At 46.6% G+C, this 19,438-nt stretch overlaps 1 protein-coding gene across 18 annotated transcripts in view; it reads right to left on the bottom strand.

Moving 5' to 3' along the window:
* The window catches only part of ARHGAP17 (Rho GTPase activating protein 17), an 89,194-nt gene that overhangs the window by 14,589 nt on the left and 55,167 nt on the right, over window positions 1-19,438 (bottom strand). For 17 of the 18 annotated variants that reach the window (XR_012326066.1, XR_002173668.3, XR_012326067.1 and 14 more), the window contains exons 10-18: window positions 15,832-15,959; window positions 14,279-14,390; window positions 13,653-13,734; window positions 11,654-11,734; window positions 9,727-9,840; window positions 6,966-7,057; window positions 5,679-5,838; window positions 3,767-4,000; window positions 1,234-1,397 (exon numbers count right to left, since the gene is read on the bottom strand). Coding sequence is in view for 7 of the 18 variants with exons in the window: in XM_019921891.3 (XP_019777450.1) it covers window positions 1,234-1,397; window positions 3,767-4,000; window positions 5,679-5,838; window positions 6,966-7,057; window positions 9,727-9,840; window positions 11,654-11,734; window positions 13,653-13,734; window positions 14,279-14,390; window positions 15,832-15,959 (1,167 nt within the window). In the remaining 11 variants the exon portion in view is untranslated. The remainder of the gene's footprint in view (window positions 1-1,233; window positions 1,398-3,766; window positions 4,001-5,678; window positions 5,839-6,965; window positions 7,058-9,726; window positions 9,841-11,653; window positions 11,735-13,652; window positions 13,735-14,278; window positions 14,391-15,831; window positions 15,960-19,438) is intronic. The other variant, XM_019921897.3, reaches the window with a different exon arrangement.

Raw genomic sequence — 19,438 nt, 5'->3', positions numbered from 1 at the left:
ACGTGGGACAGAACGTTCTGTAAGAGAACACGTGTGGAAGCTCTAAAGAGGGAATAAGGTTAGTGCACTGAGGGGCAGAGTGCAGACCAGCGAGGCTGAAGTGAGTGAGGGGGCAGGGGAAGAGCTGGGCTCACAGGCGGCCCGGCCAGACCACGTGGCCAGGCCACGCAGGGTGCGTGGTGGGAGGTCTGCATGGAAGGCACTGGAGAGCTTCAGCCAGGATGACACGCTCTGCTTTGTGTTTTAAAGCCACCCCCTGCTGGAGGGCATTATGCTGAGTGAAATAAGTCAGACAGAAAGACAAATCCTATGTGATGTCATTTATGTGTGGAATCTAAAAAATACAACAAACTAGTGAATAAAACGGAAAAGAAGTGGACTCACAGATATAGGGAATGTACCAGTGGGGAGAGGGAAGGGGGAAGGTGCAAGGTAGGAGTAGGGGAAAAAAAGGAGAGTTATTTTGGGATTATATGAAATCATTTGTGTGAAACTTTTGAAAATTGTAAAGCAATATAGAATTTAAAGAATCCTTCATTTAATTAAAAAAAGAGAGCTTCCCTGGTGGCGCAGTGGTTGAGAGTCCGCCTGCCGATGCAGGGGACACGGGTTCGTGCCCCGGTCCGGGAAGATCCCACATGCCACGGAGCGGCTGGGCCCGTGAGCCATGGACGCTGAGCCTGCACGTCCGCAACGGGAGAGGCCACAGCAGTGAGAGGTCCGCGTACCGCAAAAAAAAAAAAAAAAAAAGAAAGAAAGAAAGAAAGGAAAAACAGCCATTTCCCTGGCTGCTGGGTGGAGGACCACGAGGGCGTAAGTGGGAGCAGTTCAGATTACATGTGAATAGGGAACTAGAAGGCCCCGATCCCAATCCAGAGGGCACGAGTGCTCCCAGACTCACGAAGCCCGGCTGGGACACAGGCCAGGCTGTGGCAGGTCCAAAACAGAGCGAGGGCTTGGAGCGCCAGATTCCTGGAAAACGGGGGGCGTTTCTGGAGAAATGACTGTTTGTTAAGCTTTGTAGCTTGAACATATTCTTAAATGTCTGCTTTTCTGTTCTCCATTTTTCCATCTCCCTTTAATGATTCTTTTCCTTAACGACTGGTTTTTCTGCTTGCCATTTTATAACAGACGTGGAACCATCGGAACAAGCTTCTCAACCTGACCCCTGCACCGACCTAGGAAGGTTTGCACATCCCTCCCCAAGGGCGCGGAGTAAAGGTGGTGACTTACCTCGGCGCACCGTGTGAGGGCTCGGGCCGGCGGAATTGTGCGTAGGGCCCACAGAGAGCTGATGGGAGCCGGCAGTGGCCTGGGCCTGGCTTTGGCCGGGGGCTGCCTGACTGCTGTTTCTCCCGGGTGCAGGTGCAGCTGCAGGGTCCTTGGGCTTTGGAGGACTAAGGAAAGCAGAAGCCAAGTTAGATGTCAGGCATTCCCAGCTATAAAAGCTAAACATGCTGTAAAATATCAAATTCCAGCTAGAGTTTTCACTGCAGCGGGCAAGGAGGTGATCTGAGAGTTTAAACAGCTCACACTGGGTCTGTGAAGCTAACATTTGGTGCCACACAGGACCACATATTTTATGAGACTCATGGCATCAGACTATCTTCCAACTACTTTGCCACTTAAATATCATGATAGAGGCCATTTCAAGTTCTAGCGTACTTGCACTCAAATTGGGCAGTATTTAAACACATGAAAGGGTTTTTGGACTTCAGAATAATGCGATTTTGCCATATACATTGCACAAAACTAAGCAAATGCAATAGCAAAATACTAACACTGCTCTAAATTACAAAGCACTCAATTATTATCAATAATTTGGACTTCACGAAAGAGAAACTCTGAGAGGCTAAATGATTGCTCAGGGCCCAGAGTTGGTTAATACTGGGGTAGGGATCAGAGTTCAGGCTTCCTAATTCCTGGCTCAGAACTTTTTAAAAATTTATTTATTTATTTATTTATTTTATTTTTGGCTGTGTTGGGTCTTCGTTTCTGTGCGAGGGCTTTCTCTAGTTGCGGCAAGTGGGGGCCACTCTTCATCGCGGTGCGCGGGCCTCTCAGTGTTGCGGCCTCTCTTGTTGCAGAGCACAAGCTCCAGACACGCAGGCTCAGTAGTTGTGGCTCACGGGCTTAGTTGCTTCGCGGCATGTGGGATCTTCCCAGACCAGGGCCCGAACCCGTGTCCCTGCATTGTCAGGCAGATTCTCAACCACTTGCGCCACCAGGGAAGCCCTGGCTCAGAACTTTTTATACTGAACTTTATAGCTACAATTTGTCAAAGTCACCAAAGAGTAAATGGCATTAGTGAGATGTACACAAAAATATCTACAGAGCAAAAGAAACACAGAGCAAATTGATAACTGACGTTCTATTTGTCCTTCTGCAGTGAAGACTAATTATTATCTTAAATAATATATTTAGCCTTGATTAAACAAATTGAATGCTACAGGTAAATGAAAATGTGTAAGAGTTTGCTGAGACTTTTTTTCTCCAAGAAAAAGATTTAAGCCCAAACGAATACATGTGTGGTAGCAGTTACGGAAAGACCAACGTGGAGCTTACGACGTGCACGTGAAGCACTAGGGAGTTTGAAGCCTTAGATATTTTTAACCAAAAAAGTGAATTTCCTCAAATTATGCGGGTAGAAAGGTATTCAGGAATGCACGAAGTCCTCAGAGTTCAGCTATAAGGATTTAACGAGATTCCAATCACCTAAGCAGCTAGCTTCACACAGCACGAGGCACTCTCTCTCCACCCAAAGAAGAGGTGAGGGAGTTCTCCCAAGGCAAAGTCACCTCTGGGCGGAAAACAAGTACACGATTAACAGGCCATCCTTGTTTTATCATTTATTTTACTTTATATGTAATCATTTAGTGCTTTATAGGTGGCCAAGGTGGACCAAATGCAATAAAAATGTTAGCACGTACTGGAGGGGCTCATCTTTTATAGCAGCTGCCAGTTCTGTACGACCCGAGATACCACCTGAAGTGGCCTCTGGTGGTCATCTGCCTGGGTCAGAGTGGAGAACTGAATTTGTGCAAATAAAGGTCTCGACTTCAAAGGTATTTCTCCTTAAAGTTGCTATAGATTCTTAGTCCACTCCAGGTGGTTAACCAAAAGGTGAAGCAACAAAAGAGCTTTTTAAGAAAACCTATCATCATATTTTCTACCTTGTACTCATGTATCACCTGCCCTATAGGACTGAAAGCCAGGGGGTTGGGGGGGTGCTCAGTATAGCAGAGACAGCACATATTATTCAGTACTCACTTATTCAGTAAATCTGATTGGATGGATGGATGGATGGATGGATGGATGAATGATGGATAAATGGATGGACGGATGAATGAATGGATGAGTGAGTGAATGCCAGGAATATAATAACTTCACTAACTTGTTGCATTCAAATGTTTACTAGTTAGCATACTGAATGACAACAAGCAAATGGTACACGAACAACGAGTACACATCAAACAGGTAAGAGAGGCTTATAAGACTGCTAGACACTTATCGGCTTCTGGCTCCCAGCCCCAAAGCAGTATGGTAAAGAATGCAAACACATGTTGCTTTCTTTTGAAAACAGGAAAGGAAGCAAGCAATTTGCAGTCTTTTTTTCCCATCCTTTGCCAACCGGAGGAGTGAAGGCAAAGCTGGTTCACTCCGTGCCTAGTGATCCTTGCGGCATGGAGGCCATGCCCACAGGCCAGCGCCTGCAAGAAGGCTGGGGTGTCTGGCACCCACTGCCAGCAGATGCTGGCCTCCTTACCTGCTGTCGCCCGGGCTGGGCCCCTGCTCCAGCATGCCCGCAGAGGAGGGGACAGTCCCACCCCCTGTGCTGCTTTCGGCCCTAGAGCTCTGGGGAGGGGGCTCTGGGCCCGCTGGAGCCAAGGTGCTGCCATCTGTGGGCGGGAGTGGTGGCTGGAAAGCAGGGGATATGTGCTTTCTATTTAGGGTGCCACCCCGCCGGTGAGCCTGGAAGTCCATAAGCTTCACACCAAAGCTACACAGAGAGAAGAAACAGTCAACAACACACCATGCAAGCCGACTACTGACACAGAAGCCCATCGGTCCTCGCGTGTAAAACCCCACACGCAGGGACAGCCACCCAAGTTGCCCAGCATGCAGTGAAGCGGCAAGGACCAGATTAACGGTCACTCCTGTTACCCAGGCAAGCAACTCAAGTGGGCTTTAAACTTGGACCTGGTACCCATCGATGCCCTTTCTCAAAGTGGGTATGGGCAGCTGAAAGCAAACGGGCAGCCTTCATCTTGAGTAAGTGACATCATGTTTGTGTTTTTACTTCCATAGTGCGATGTACAAGGCGATTATCTTGAACCTGTGTGTTTGGGCATCAAGGTGGAAGCTGAGTGCAGAAGTACCACCCGTGGCCACGTAAGGCTGTCACACTGCACTGCCTCTTAAGCTGAGATGTGCAAACACTGGTCTATGCGTGTGCAAAGAACGTATCTGAAAGGATGTGTAGGATTGGAAAAATAGTTGCTTTTGGGAAGGGCATGGTGGTTGGAGGACAGGTTAGAAGGGATATTCACTTTTCACTGAAGCCCACTGGTGTATGAACTTTAACACTTTTTTCCAGTTCAAAAAATAAAAAGACACATGGCCCCCTGAGCTTGTGGCTACTGGGTCAGTTGGCGGGGGGAATCCATCCAGGAAGATGGCTAAGAACTGTTGATTGTGTGCTAACTAGACCCATAACATTCCATGTTGTAACTTAAAATACATAAAGGCTAATTCTGTGGAGGACAGAGTTTGTCATCAGGAAGCACTTCTGAATGTGGGTTCAGAGAAGTGACAGAATAGAAAAGTAAAGCTTTTTCCTTTTCTATGGGTTTAAAAAAAAAAAAAAAAGGGCAAGACAGAAAACAGACCACACTATAAGATTGGGCAATTAGAATAAGAGCTTGCTGTTTAGTTTTAGTGTAAAACTACTTTCAGTAACATTGTTGCATGTATGCGAGAAAAGCACACGACTTCTAACTCAGCATTATCGGTGAGCGCAGTGGCACCGCAGCACACACGTCGGATGGATTGGCATCTGAAGGCAAAAATCCCAAATAGCCTTAAGGACCTTTGAAAATCCCACAAATCACCCAGGAGCCTAGCAACAGAGACTAGCGCTGTCTCTCACGAGTCCAACACAGGCTTTTTTTTTGATTCCAGAATTGGCAAACACTGAGGTTTCTATGGTTGGCTTCCAGTGAGGGGCCAGGTTATACAAAGAATATATGTCTTCAGACACCAACTCGCACATGTCACTGTGAGAGGTGGGTTGTTCTCACATTCGCTCCTGGACAGACGTCCACAATACCTAACGTTTTTTTTTTCTTTTTCTTTCTTTTTCCCCAACCAAGTACATTTAGGTGAATTTGTAACATGTGTGTGATGCTACTGTGTAGGGCTTATCAGAGACCACCCAGTTAAGCTTGAATGCGTCAGGTATGATTGTTAACTGACAAGCTACACACCTACTTTGGGGTCAGATTAATGTTTGGAATGGACTAAAGCAGAATTCCTGAAACTAGCTGGACTCTAACAGGCCTGGGTGCAGGCCACTCCCCAATGGCAAGGCCACTGAGGCAGGACCAGGGACGGTGGGCCCACCGACTCCTCTCCGAGCCATCGACCGCTGGTGTGAAAGTCAATAGCTCTGCACACACCTCTCCTTCTTCACCAGGTCCCCCTCCATCACCGCCATGCTGGCAGGCCGCTTCCTCTCCAGGGTCCCCGAGTCGGCAGGGTCATTTCCAGTGTGGGATGAGTGATTGGAATTTGGGGTGGTGAGAGGTACGAATGCTTCTGATACATTAAATTCCACCTCTGCCAGAAGAAAGAAACAAGTGTATGTGAGACACAGGGCACAGGGGTTGAGGGAGCTTGAGGACACCCCACTGGAATAGGAGCCTCATTCTTCCATCCACAAGCCCTCACTATTTCACAGGTGGAAGCCCCGGGCACTCTCACCTTCTTAAAGGACAGTTTACCAAACCAGGGTGGTGGGTAAAATAAGAAAACCAGAAATAGGGGAGGGGGTATGACTCAGAATCCAAGTCACACAACTCCCCTGCTTTCCTTTCTGTTAAAAAAAAAAATCATGGAATACAGAAGAGGAAGGTGAGCATGGGTTATACTCATCTGAATCATAAAAAATAAGATATTTACAGCTTGATATTAAATAGAAATAAAAGGCAACATCAATTCCATACTGCCTATAGCAGATTTTGAAGACTCGTTTTCTCAAGGGAAATCTTGGACAGAATGACAATATTCATTCATCCATCTCACATTTACTGCACAACCTTACATGAGTGGGGCGTGATTCTCGACGGCGGAAGTCAGTGGTAAAGAAAAGAGGAGCGTGCCCTGGCCTCATGGAGCTTACACGCCAGAGGATGACAGCAGGGCTGCTCTGGGCGAAGCTGGGGTGGGAGGTCCAGACTCCCAGCACTTGCCCAACCGGTACCCGCAAAGGGAGCCGCGGAAGCTCTGAGGATCCCTGCATATTCAGTGTCACCTCTTCTATAAAGCAATCCCCGGCACTTTGTGCCCAGCATGAGTTGTCAACTCATTCCCCATCCATCTTCCTTCTAATGTGCCATGTGTTACAATTTCTCTGATGATGAAGCCTCCTTCTCCAGTGACCAAGCTCCTCCAGGGAAGACAGCATGTCTTCTTACCAGCAAACATATGCGCCTAGGGAGTGTTCAGTATACACTGGCTGAATGAATGACTCCACGTTAAGTGAAACAAAGTGAAATACACAATAACGTGGTTACTGCTTTGTCAAAATATGAATGCAAATAGTCTAAAAAGAAACGTGAAAAAGTGAAGCCAATTATGTAATCATGAAGGGATTACTGAAGTATCTGCTTCTTCAAAAAGATTTTTTATACTATTGTTGTACATTATTGTGCTTTTGGAGTCAGTGAACTCGGAGTGGCAGTTACCTTCGGGGAAGAACCAGTTGGCATGCTGAATGATGGGTTCAATGACAGCAACCACGTGGACGGATGTGGCCGCTGCCATTTCGGCTAGCGTTCTGCAAAGGAAGTTCACAAAGTTAAAACACCTCCCCTAGGCAGCCTCTGATGTCTGCAGGTTGAGTCAGGGCAATTCAATATTTTATATCAAAAGGATAAAACATTTAAGTACGAATGCAAAAATTAAACGCACAAGGCCCTGGCCTAGGGGTGTGGCAGTGATCACCCAGGAAGAAAAATTGCCCTGACTCGGCTGTCACTTCTTAGTCTGTGTTGTGATAACAACTAGGTGTAAGTCAGTGACCAACAGTGTGTCAAAACGCTGGTTTTCAGTTGTCTGGGGACACGGTGGCACAGTCCTTCCCCGGGAGTCATCTTCTAAGTCCCCAGATCACCACAAGCCCATTCTGCCTAGAATGCAGCCGAGCGTACGCAGTGTTTCTGGGTGCCTCTCACCAGCAGAAGACCTGGGTCCCCGCATTTACACATATTATTCAGGCTGTCACGCACGTACGTGGACTGGTTCCAAGATGCATGTCCAGAAGCTGACTGTGTCCGAATGCCCAGGGCCCACGAGGAAGAAAATAAAGAAGAATCGTTCCTGCTGTTGAGGGGCTCATATCCAGTTCAGAGTCAGAACACGGGAAAGCAGACAAGCTGCAAGGGCCTGACACTTACTGAGCACCTACCACGTTCAGAGCCTCAGATTCCTCCCTGCATTTAATTTTTACAACATGGGGACTGTTCTGAGGCCTTATAAATGAAGACACTGAATCCCTGATAGGCTGGATCCCACACCTGACTGCCCCAAACCTATCTCCCCCCCTCATTTTATCACTCTGACCTCTCTTTCCATTGGGGAGAACATTTTCACCCCAATTTCCAACCAGGTGAAAGTTCTAGCTCCTTTTAAATTCCAGCTTAAAATGCAAGCTCTGTCTGTAAATTACCCTCCCCACCTGTTCACACTTCCCTCTGCCCATCTGGATTCTGATCCCTCCCGTACCTTAGAACCTTAGAACTGGGGAGGAACCGTCCACTCGTGTTCTTTGCAAATTTTTCTTTTTGAGGAGGTACTGTTTGTCTATTGATTTCAAGACCTTTTTACATATCTGGATATGTTTTGAGGAACTCCTAGTTTGTGAATTGCCATTTATTTAAGGAGCTTTCTGACTTACAGAAGTTTCTAGCTGTTATAGAGCTAAATCTACTTGTTTCCAGAACAGATTTTATGTTTATAAAATTCATTTATATCCCCAAAGCTAATAAATATTTACCTGCCGTGTTTATGTTTATTTATTTATTTTTAACCTGCCATATTTATGACATCACTCTTTATATATACCTCTGTGGTCTTCCTGGAATTTATTTGCTATAAGATGTGATGTACTATGTAGTTAGCTTTTTTTTTTTTTTTACATCTTTATTGGGGTATAATTGCTTTACAATGGTGTGTTAGTTTCTGCTTTATAACAAAGTGAATCAGTCATACATAAACATATGTTCCCATATGTCTTCCCTCTTGCGTCTCCCTCCCTCCCACTCTCCCTATCCCACCCCTCCAGGCTGTCACAAAGCACTGAGCCAATATCCCTGTGCCATGTAGTTAGCTTTTATATCCACTTATCTTTGATTTGCTTTATGACATTGGATCTTTGTAAAGAATCTTATAAATACTTTCTGAAACAAGAGTGAGCATACATGAGGGAATGAATGAGTTAAAGATAGAAAGATTTTGATTCAGAAAGTCCCTGCATTTTTTGATGGAAATCTGAACCGCTCATGATTTTCCAAAGCTGAACAGCACTGACGGGGGGCAGGGGAGGGTGGTGAGGCTTAAGGACAGACTCTATGGGCCCCACCATTTCCCTGCTGTGCAACCTTAAGCAAATTATTCGTCCTCTCTAAGCCTCAGCATCTTCACCTGCAGAAGTGAGGACAAAAGCACCAACTCCAAGAGAGAACTTGTGAGGATTAAATGGATCATCATAACGCCACCAAACAGAGCAGACAACAACGTGAGTGATTTCCCAGACGCTTTCTAGCTGACCTCCCTGATCCCTCTCCTCCAGTCAATCTACAGCTCTCATTGCCAACAAATTACCTTTCTAAATGCAATCTGATCAAGTCATTCTGCTGAGAAATTCTGATCTCCCTTCCCCCCCATGACCCGTAAAATAAGTTCCTAACATCTCAGCAAGATACATGAGGCCCTTCCTAACCCGGCTCCAGCTCCATAAACCTCGGCCACAGCCTCACGGCCCCTGTGCTCAAGTTACATGAGGCCACGTGATTACGCCCCCCCCCCCCCCCCCAGCCAATATAGACACCAGGCCCTTTCACACCCGCTGTGCGGGGCTCATTCAGGTCCTACGTGCGGGAAACCATTCATCCATCAGCCCCTCAAGTGCCATCGCCTCCTGAACTTCTCAACCTGAGCTGTTTCCTCCTTTATAACGTCTGTGATACACAGACGTGTATGCGGAGCTTATCACTGCACTATAGCTGTCCACCTGCCTGGCTGCCCAGGACTGGGGCCCCTTGAGGACTGGGACAAGGTCTCCTACACCTTTGTGTGACCAGCGTCTGGGACAGGACCCAGCTCACAGCAGTGCTCCGAGAAAGTCAGCTAAAGGGAAAGATCAACTTCAGGAGTGAGTTACATTTCTATTGTTTCCATCAGGCGGAAAGAAGTTAAAATAATAGGATATGGGAAATGATTACTCACCCTTCATTTTTGGCCCATAACAAGTTAGGGCCTAACACGATTGCAATGTTGCTGGGAGTCATTTTATTAATGTCACTGGTCTGAGCAAGCTTTGCAAGGAACTTGATTAAATACCTATGGAACAAAAGAGAAGAGGGAGAGCATCTACTCTGAAATATTTGGAGGAATAGTATCTCCCTGCCTGGGGGGCGCTCAGCCCCAGACTGCTCAGGTGCTAACTGCAGGGTGTTAAATGACTAAATCCAAATCCGGCTCGGGGTGTGTTCTTTGTTTCATGGAACAGATAGTTTAGGGCTTGAAAGGTGAAAACAGATCAAACGTAAACCTCAAAGATTTGATCTCTATATGCTGTGTATTTCTAATCCGTTTCTCCTTTATGCCCTATCTACCCCGAAATAGATTATACTATGATTAACAATGGGATCAATGTTTTTAATACAAACATAATAAAAAAAATAGAAGTATAGTCATATTGCTTAAAAGAAACTGTATTTGAAAATGCTTTAGGCTGTAATTATGAAGATATCCAATCTATCATATACATATACTCTCTTATGTACAAGAACAGCACTATAAAATCAAAAAATTAAGGACAACCCAACTATCTACCAATAGGGGGCTGATTAAATAAATTACAACACAGCCACACAGTGGAGTACTATGCAGTCATAAAAAAGTAAGAAGTACTGATATGGAAAAACCTACAGGATGTATATTAAGCAAAGAAAGCAAGGAGGAGAATGATGTATATAATATACATTGCCATTGGTTTTTTAAAAAAGTGAAAGCTGTGAGAGAAGGAAATGTTTGTACATATGTATATGTATATATATATTTGATTCTATATGTATCATCTCTTGCTGACAGGATATATAAGAAACTGAAAACATAGTTTGTGTCTCAGGAGAGGAAGTAGGGTGGCTGGGAGAGAGGAAGAGGAGAGAGATTTTTTCCAATGTACATCTTTGAACTTTGAACCACGGGAATGTCCTCCTTATTCAAAAAACAATTAGTAAACATTTTAATGAGTAAATTAAACAAAATAAAAGGCTAAATCCCAAAGTAAAAGAACTGTAATTCAGTCTCCACCATAAGACACTAAATGGGCTAAGAGTACCTGCAATTCCAAGCTGGGTGTGTTAAATGAATCAAATAAGGAATATTATATATATCAATGCACTCATAAGGCAAAATTGAGAGTTAAGATGTTAAAAGAGAATGTTTAGCTTAGCTTGGTGACAGGACCTAAGACTGAAATTAACGGTCAAGTGGCATACCAGAAATTTCACCAGTCAAGTATTTGTCATTTTGGACCAAATCCTCTCACAACATTTTCTTTGGTTTTAAATGACTTTGTTACCTGGGGCTACCTTTTACCCTTCTCTCTATGCTTCTTCAAAGTTATATTTTAAGTCAAAGGGAAAATAGAGGTTAAATCCTAGAAAGTTATTCCACGGTAAAATTTCCTAAAAACATAGTCATTCCATAAACTAATACATAATCTGCATTTCTTGAAATTTTATTTAGTAGGATGATTTGTGCTCTGCTTAAATTAAATTATGTAGCATATATGAAAGATATTACAGAAAGTACAGCTATTGTTTAATTTTTGCCTTGTAGATACTGGACAATTTAGACTCCAAATCCAACATACTGTCAGTCAACCTTTCCACAAGAATTTTTTTCCCCAATAGCTGCAACGATAAAATGATCAGGCAACTTACCTATTAATGCCAGACACAATCAGTGTGCTTCAGGTGCATCACAGTAATATACACCAAATCCCCTTCCCAGCAAACCCGAGTTGCTCTCCAGAGCATTTTTTTGATGTGCCAAACAGGCTTGAATTAAACGGCCTCTGCTGTGGATTAAACCATTCTTCGCTGTAGCTTGGTGGCTTAATTTGCAGAATGCCAATCATACATACCTAAAGTTAACAAAATTTTGTGGTGGCAACTTCTGACATGTTCTCCACAAATCCTGAAGTTTTTTGTCTTGATCTTGTACACTGAGAAAAACAAATTTATTCATAACCATTTATTAATGCTCATTTTAGGAATACCTGTGTTCATCTGCTATATTCACAGCGATGCCTCTACTGACAGAGAAAGCACAGCTGGAAAACAGCACAGCGGGAGCTCCCTGGTGGTCCTAGTGGATCAGGTTTGGCACTTTCACTGCCATGGCCCGGGTTCAAGCCTTGGTCAGGGAACTGAGATCCCATGAGCTGCGTGGTGCAGCCAAAATTTAAAAAATAAATAAATAAAAAATGTTTTAAAAGCCCATTTTTTGGGAAAGAAATTTGGAGTCAAATACTAACCAACATACTCTGAGCAGTTAGTCAGCCTTGCCAAGACTCAGTCTCCTGATGTGCCAAACTGGGGATAAGAATGTTAATTCTGCCAAGTGACCGTGAGGCTTCAGAGGCAGAACAAGGAGGGACCCCCCAGACCAATGCATGGCACACAGGAGACATTCTGAAAATTCTGTCTAGAAAACGTGCATATTCACGTACAGCCTTGGGGAGCCAGATGCTCCCAGCACCCAGACCCCTGGGTCTCTCCCTGCTCTCAGTACTGCTCAAAGGCTCCAGGCCAAGAAGCCCTTTCTGTTGTGAGGCAACTGCTGGAGGTCTTCTGCTGCAGAGTTTCAACGTGCAAGCTTTCACAGGCCCAAAGAGCCTGCAAAGCAGAGTCACCTCTGCCCACCAGCAGCACAGAGTGTTCGAAGTTGCCCACACGACATGCCTTTGGACTTAAAACCTCCTCCACAACTGAACCAGCCTGCAGAGCTTCGGGTAGGGCTTAAACATGATTATACTTTAGAAGCTAGTTGACGTGTCACCGGGAGGGGATGACAGTTCTCAAGTGTAGAAGCAACACACCGGTGGACGGATACCTTCCTTTACAGCTTATTTCCTCACAGGATGAGTTTGGGAGTCTCAGAACAGAGAGAAGAGTCAAGGCCTAGGAGAAGCGAAGAAGCCCACCCAATACGAGACCCTAGAACCCCGACCTGACACTGAGGGCAGGTTCCATTCCTTCAGCCCCACAAATACGGGCACTCACGGCAGGCTGCGCCCTGGGCTGGGTTCCAAGGACACAACCAGACCAAGGACTTACTCTGACTTTAAAATCCTCACCACCTACCAGGGACAAAGTCTCTCACTCCACAGCTACGGAGAAAAGCTCAGATGCCTGGTTCAAGTGACGACATAAAGCTCGTCGGAGCACACAGCTTATTTGATGGGAACGGGTGACTGCATCTGAAGACGGGGGGAGGAGTGGAAGGGCAGGGGAGGTGTGTTCCTCTTCCCTTACAGGTGAGGAACTAGGCACCTCTGAGTGAGAACCGGGAGGGACAAGTTGACAAGGATGTGGGCTGGTCGGCGGGAGAAAACCTCTAGAACTTTTGCAACAAGACTGCCTTGCCTAAACCAACTACTTCCGGGCAGACGGAAGCTGGGAATGGAGGGGAAGGGATAAACAACAGCTCTAAATACACTATTTTAATGTTATTATTATTTTTTTATAAATTTATTTATTTTTGGCTGTGTTGGGTCTTCACTGCTGCACGCGGGCTTTTCTCTAGCTGCGGTGAGTGGGCGCTACTCTTTGTTGTGATGCGCGGGATTCTCATTGCGGTGGCTTCTCTTGTTGCAGAGCACTGGCTCTAGGCGTATGGGCTTCAGTAGTTGCAGCACGCGGGCTCAGTAGTTGTGGCGCACGGGCTTAGTTGCTCCGCTTCCCGGACCAGGGCTTGAACCCGTGTCCCCTGCATTGGCAGGTGGATTCTCAACCACTGCGCCACCAGGGAAGCCCTTTGATGTTATTTTTATGATCCCCAAGGGTAAGATGATTTACAAAGGGGACAGAGTATTGCGTCGTTTCCTTTAGCTTTTAAAACTAGGTGTTCTTTAAACTTACCTTGCAACTTGTGTCCATTCTTCATACAAATTAAAAGTCATCAAAGGTTCAGGCAGTTCCCGTAAGTAGGACTTTAAAGCACCTGAAATTATTAACACCCTCTTTGAGTATGACAAGGGGCAAGGCCGGAACTCTCAGGTTATATTATTTTGCAAATTGAAATGATCTCAACGATAACCGTTCACAATGTAGAGAATAAATCATGAATTGGCAGGAGTGGTTACAGAATGAAATGCTCATAGAACAATTTCCATCCCTCGTAAAATATATTGAGAGATCAACAGAAAATAAAATTAGTTTCAAAGCTATCTTCTTAATAAGACATCATCTCTCTAGGCAGATGGAGATTTGGGGGTAAAAGGGAAGAAAATCAAAGCAGGCCTCTGAACATTTGGATTATAAGCTACCATCGCCTTTACTTGATAATCAGGAAAACAAAACAAAACCCCCAAAACAGGACGAGAAAAGATATGTATGTGTAAGTGCACGCACACATGCTTTTCAGTTTTATTTGTCATTTCAGTTTTGTCACTTAAACTTATAAGGAGACCATTTAACTGTCACTTAATATTGGACCTTTAACTGATGATCTGTTACCACCTTGAGGGCGCCTCCTTGGAGCTCACCTGCTACAGCATGGGGGTCTGAGTAGAACTCATCCAGGTGAGAAGTAGAACAGTCTAAAGCAGCTTTCAGTTTCTTTAACTTGGAGGCCCCAGCCCCAATTCGGAAAAGGCCCTAAAGACATGAAAAGCCGTTAGTATCAAGTTCAAGTTGTGAGCCTTACACTGAGTGGCAGTAAAAATCTGATGGAAGAGCCTTCCACCCACCCCGCCCCCCCAGCTCCAGCACAGCTTATCCAGGAGAGCTGCAGGGCTGTCGGGAGGAGTAAAGAGGACTGAGCTTGTACCCCGGGCAGAGTGACAGGCAGAGAGCAGACCATTTTCAATCAGTGCTAGCTCGTGCCCTGCCCCATTGCCAAAATAACCATGCCTGTTAGGAATCTATTTAAGAGCTATATTTCATACTTCCACCAGGTTGATCACCATGGATTTTCTAAATTTAGGAATATTTTTTAAAAACTGAAATCTCAGGAAAAATTGTTAGGCTTGACTACCGGTCACTTTCACTGCCCTAAGTGTTACTCGGAGAAAAACCCATGACAGGTCAGCCACGGGAGCAGGCCTGATGGAGACGTTGGGCCAGCACTTATAAGACTTGGGCTTTTAGCAACATTAATCTAGGCAGAGTTTCCCAACCTCAGCAGTACTGACACTTTGGGCCAGATAATTCTTTGTTGTGAGGCTGTCCTGTGCACTGAAGGATGTCTAGAAGCATCCCTGGTCTCTACCCCCTGGATAGACAGTAGCAACTCTTCCCTCTGCTCCCCAAGTTGTAACAATCAAAGATGTCTGCAGACCTTGCCAAAAGTTCCCCGGAGGCAGTGAAACCGGCCTTGGGTGAGGAGCTCTCATCTAGGCTGTTAGGAGCTGAGGTGACGTTGATGGGGTCAGGGTGCGGGGGCGTGACTGGAAGCAAGTGCAAGGAAGGTTCCCCAGGGGGTTTCTTGATCTGGGTGCTGATTACATGGGTGAGTTCAGATGGTGAAAATGTATCAAGCTGTTCACTTATGATACATGCACTTTTCTATATGTACGTTACACTTCAATACTAAGCTTTCAAAGGTTAAAAGAAGACTTGTGTTTTGATTCTAGCTCTGCCCCGGCATGAATTCCTCGTGTGCTGAATTCCTTGTCTACACAAGAAGAGTAATGAGACCTGCCCTGCTTGGTTCATGGGGTTTTCTGGGTAAGGATTCCACAAAATAAAGTATGTAAATGCCCCTCCCACTTCCACCCGACAACACAGTTCTACACAAATATAAAATTCGTGTTATTAGAAACTAAAGCTCATGGGAGCTCTGGTTCTATAGCACCTCATGAAATTCATTTTCACAAATCACAACCACAGTGTAAAATGAAATAATCAAATGGGACCAACAAGAAAAAGGCAGAGTGTACTGCAGGTAGGCAAGGTAAGTACTGCTCTGTGAAACCTCTGTCTCATTTAGGGTCTACCACGGCAACATGGACAGGGTCTCAGCGTGAAATGTGGTCACGGTGAGCGCGGTTGGAGAGCCACTGGTCCGCAGAGGCCGGCCGGGGCGGTGGGGCCTCACCTCCTCCTTCATGCCCGTCTCCAGGAGCAGCATGACGCAGGCCTCAAGGGGCAGCGCGATCTCACGCCCGCTCCGCTTCAGGTGTTCTTCCAAAGGCGTCCCGAAGGCGGGCTTCTCTGCCCACTTATCTAGAGCAGCAGATCGTTCAGTAAGATACTAGACAACCTCACGGCATTGCCAAGTTATTTCCTCCCCCAAACTACTGAAGGGGATTTTTCTTTTCTTTTTTTTTTTAAAGCCCGTAGCCAAGGATTTGGAAAGGGGGAAGCATCTATTCTCTTCGCTTTTGTCAGTTCCCATTTATTGGGTACAAAATGTGTGCCAGGCTGGGGAGGTGACCAGTAGATCAGCGCCTTGACGCGCCCACGTGGCACCCAATGCAAGATGCCCAGTGGAAGCTGCGATGGTGCTTCTAGCCCAGCATCACACCCGCATTTACCCGAGACGGGTGGGCTGCCTTGCGCTAAAACCAATGGTCCATCTAGGCACACTGTTTTCACTGAAATTTATCTAGCCATGAAAAGCATAACTGGTCTTCTACCTAGAGGACGAGAAGTAGACTCCTTCCATTAAAAAAGGAAATAATTTCTTAAAAATTTAAACACAGGCCAAGCATTGTCATACAGGACTGGAGAGGCCCCATGCCAACCCCTATTAGAGGCGACATCTCCAGTACATGCAGCACTTCTGGTGCCATATCCCCAAAGAGTCCAAGGCTCTGAGTAGGAGAGAATGTAGCCCCAAGGCAGCTGAGGCTGGAGGCTGTGCCGACAGCAGCAAAGCAATACTGCATATTATCTCCCAGTCATATGCTCTGCTTCGTTCCACAAAAGATTTGAGGCAGCTTAGCAAAAAGACATACAATAAAGCGGGAAACAGAAACAGGCATTTCGGACATGGATGTATCGAAGGGGAGTAAGAGGGGTGTGGTTGGGCGCAGCCTGCCTGGCGGGGTGCAGAGATCCAGCACTGACTGAGAAGCACACAGAAGCCAAAGGGGGCACACCAGCTAGTGGAAAATACTCCACTGGGGAAGCGTGGTTCTTTCCAGCGACAGGAAGGGCTCATGTCCCTCTCAGCCTGCGGACGTGTGTCCTTCAGCCACTCTGGTATTCGAATCCTGGATTCCAGGCAGGCAGTGTAACCCTAGCGTGGCTCCGACACTGCCCTACACGTGAGAGCAGGCGGGGCCCATCACAGGAAGGAAAGTGAGATCCCACAAACCCGCAGACCTGGGCGCTTGTGAAAAGTCAAAACTTGATGGCAAGAGCAAGTAGGGTAAAGGTTAAAGGAAGGGGTGGGGAGGGCGGAAGGCAGTGGCCACTCTCAGAACTGTCCGGAGGCCCCTCGTCCCTGGCTTCAGCCCCGGCCCTGGTCAGTGGAATTCCAAACACAAGACGCATCCAAGGGCCTGGCCCTTCTCAGAGCTCTGCGACAGTCCTCTCAAAGGCCAGATCTCACCTTGAATACTTTCTCCCTTTCATCTAAAGCAATGATTCTCAACACAGGCAGAAAAGGGCCAGCTGACCCTTCGCCTGGGCGGATACATCAGAATCACCCAGGGGGAGTTCTGCAAACGACTCCTGCCGTCACCTCCCCATGCCCGACCCTACTATGCTGAGAGGCGGGCACAATCCAGACTCCTGCTGGAACTTTCTAGTAAACCCTGGACAGGGTGCCCTCCCCCACCTCGGTGGAAGGTTGGCAGAGGGTGGAGGTGAGAGCCGCTGACCTAGAGGCCACTCCGGAGGCAAACTCCACCGCAGGGGCTGCTCCTCAAACCACAGACCTCTGACATGCAAGGCCCTGCAGCAGGCACCCAGAGTTCACAGCGGCCCCCCCGCCCCTGGGATGAGAGCAGTCTACGTGTGAAGAAAACACAAGACACACAGGCAAACGCACAACAGCAATGAACAAGACAAGACGTGTTTGCTAAGCTGTGGCAGAAAAATGGTATAGACTAGGGTCGCAAACACAATCGTCTGCAGGGGCCGGATGGGCACTGGAGGTGCGGGATCGGGGTGGGCAGGGCGTGGTCGGCCAAGACGCAGCAGCTGCTCCTTGGCGTCAGAGCAATGTCACCACGTGGGAAAGCAGACCCAGCGTCGCCAGGCCCTCTGGACTTTCAGGAGAAGCCAGAAGTTAGCACTGTTATGTGAAAAGAGTCTGATTTTTAAATGACGGCAATTAGTTTAAAAAGAAATTTATTTTTATTTTTAATGAGATATGACTGTTTGCGACTTCTGGTGTAGACCATAAATGCTAGAGTGATTCAGGAGACGAAAGTGTTCACTGTTGGCTTCAGTTGTCAGAGAAGGCTTCTCAAAGAAGGGGAGCTTGGCGAAGGTCTTAGAAGATGGACAGGAATTAAATAGACCAGGAGGACTTAGGCTGAGAAAAGACCAGGGATCCTGAGTCTGGGGATGGACACTTTATTCCACACTTGCGCACCGGGCGACAGGGGCATGGAGTAGAGTGAGGCAGTGAGAATGACGAGGAGGGCACAGCAGAGGGAAAAAGGCACCTGGCGAGAGGGTATCAGAAAGGAAGGAAAAGATGGCTCCAAGGTTTGAAACCTGGATTGTTTGGAGAAAGGAGGTACCAAGGAGACGGAGGCGGGGAGGAAAGGCCAGCTGGTGTGGGGGAAGCATCAGTTTGCTTCTTGAGATACGCTGAGTTTAAGGTGACAGCCGGTCATCAAAGGGAACTGACACTGAGGCTGAGAGGATAGAGATGCAGGTGTCAGTGGAGGCCACCAAAATGAGGGGATTTTGAGAGAAAAGGTGGGAGGGAGGGAGAAGAACACAGGAGAAAGGACTGGATCTCAGGAAAGGCTTGACTTCTGAGGAGGGGACAGACATGAAGGAAACACAGCCTCAACAATGACAGAAAACAATCGAGTGAAACGAGGGGAAAAAACTGACAAGAGACGGCTCAAGCCACGTCAAATGCCAGAACGTAACAATCAGAATCATCCACCCATTGGGACTTGCAAGGTTTCTTTGTCTGTTTGTTTTAATAGCAGAGTGACTGGGAGTAGAAACCAGACTGCAAAGTGTTAGGGGTGGGAAGGGGGTTAGAAAACGGAGGTGGCCGATGGAAATGAGTCATTCGAAGAACCTCCCAGGAAAATGAAGGAGAATGCAATGAAACGGGGCATCACACTGAGGACAGGCAGGTACCGAACTAAGGCCAGCCGACCGAGAGTATGAGACCAGGGTGCACAGGGGCACGGGGCAGACGGGCAAGTTTTTTTTTTTCTCCTACCGTAAGGACACTCTGAGTCTTTCTGAAAACAGAGAAGAAGGAAGAGGAGGACAGAACTAAGACGAGAGGCAGATTTGCGGACAGGCAGAGGTGAGAAGGGTTGAATTCCAAGGCTTGGGTGAAGGCGGCAGCCTTAGAGAGAAAGAAGAATCTCATTTCCTTCACTGGCTGCTCCCCCTCACACACCAGCTTCCCTTGTTCCATCCTAAACCTCTTCCCTGCCCCTGCCTGTTCCCCATGACTTTCTGACATACTTCTCTAGGGAAAATAGCCTTGGGTAAAAATAGAATGGGAGTTTAAAAAAAGGGGGCATGGCGCTGCTTAAATCTTCTCTTTTTTG

The sequence above is a fragment of the Tursiops truncatus genome, chromosome 15, assembly GCF_011762595.2.
Source record: "Tursiops truncatus isolate mTurTru1 chromosome 15, mTurTru1.mat.Y, whole genome shotgun sequence".
NCBI lineage: Eukaryota > Metazoa > Chordata > Mammalia > Artiodactyla > Delphinidae > Tursiops > Tursiops truncatus.
Note: the sequence above shows the minus strand (reverse complement) of the source record. Positions and strands in the feature narration are given on the sequence as shown.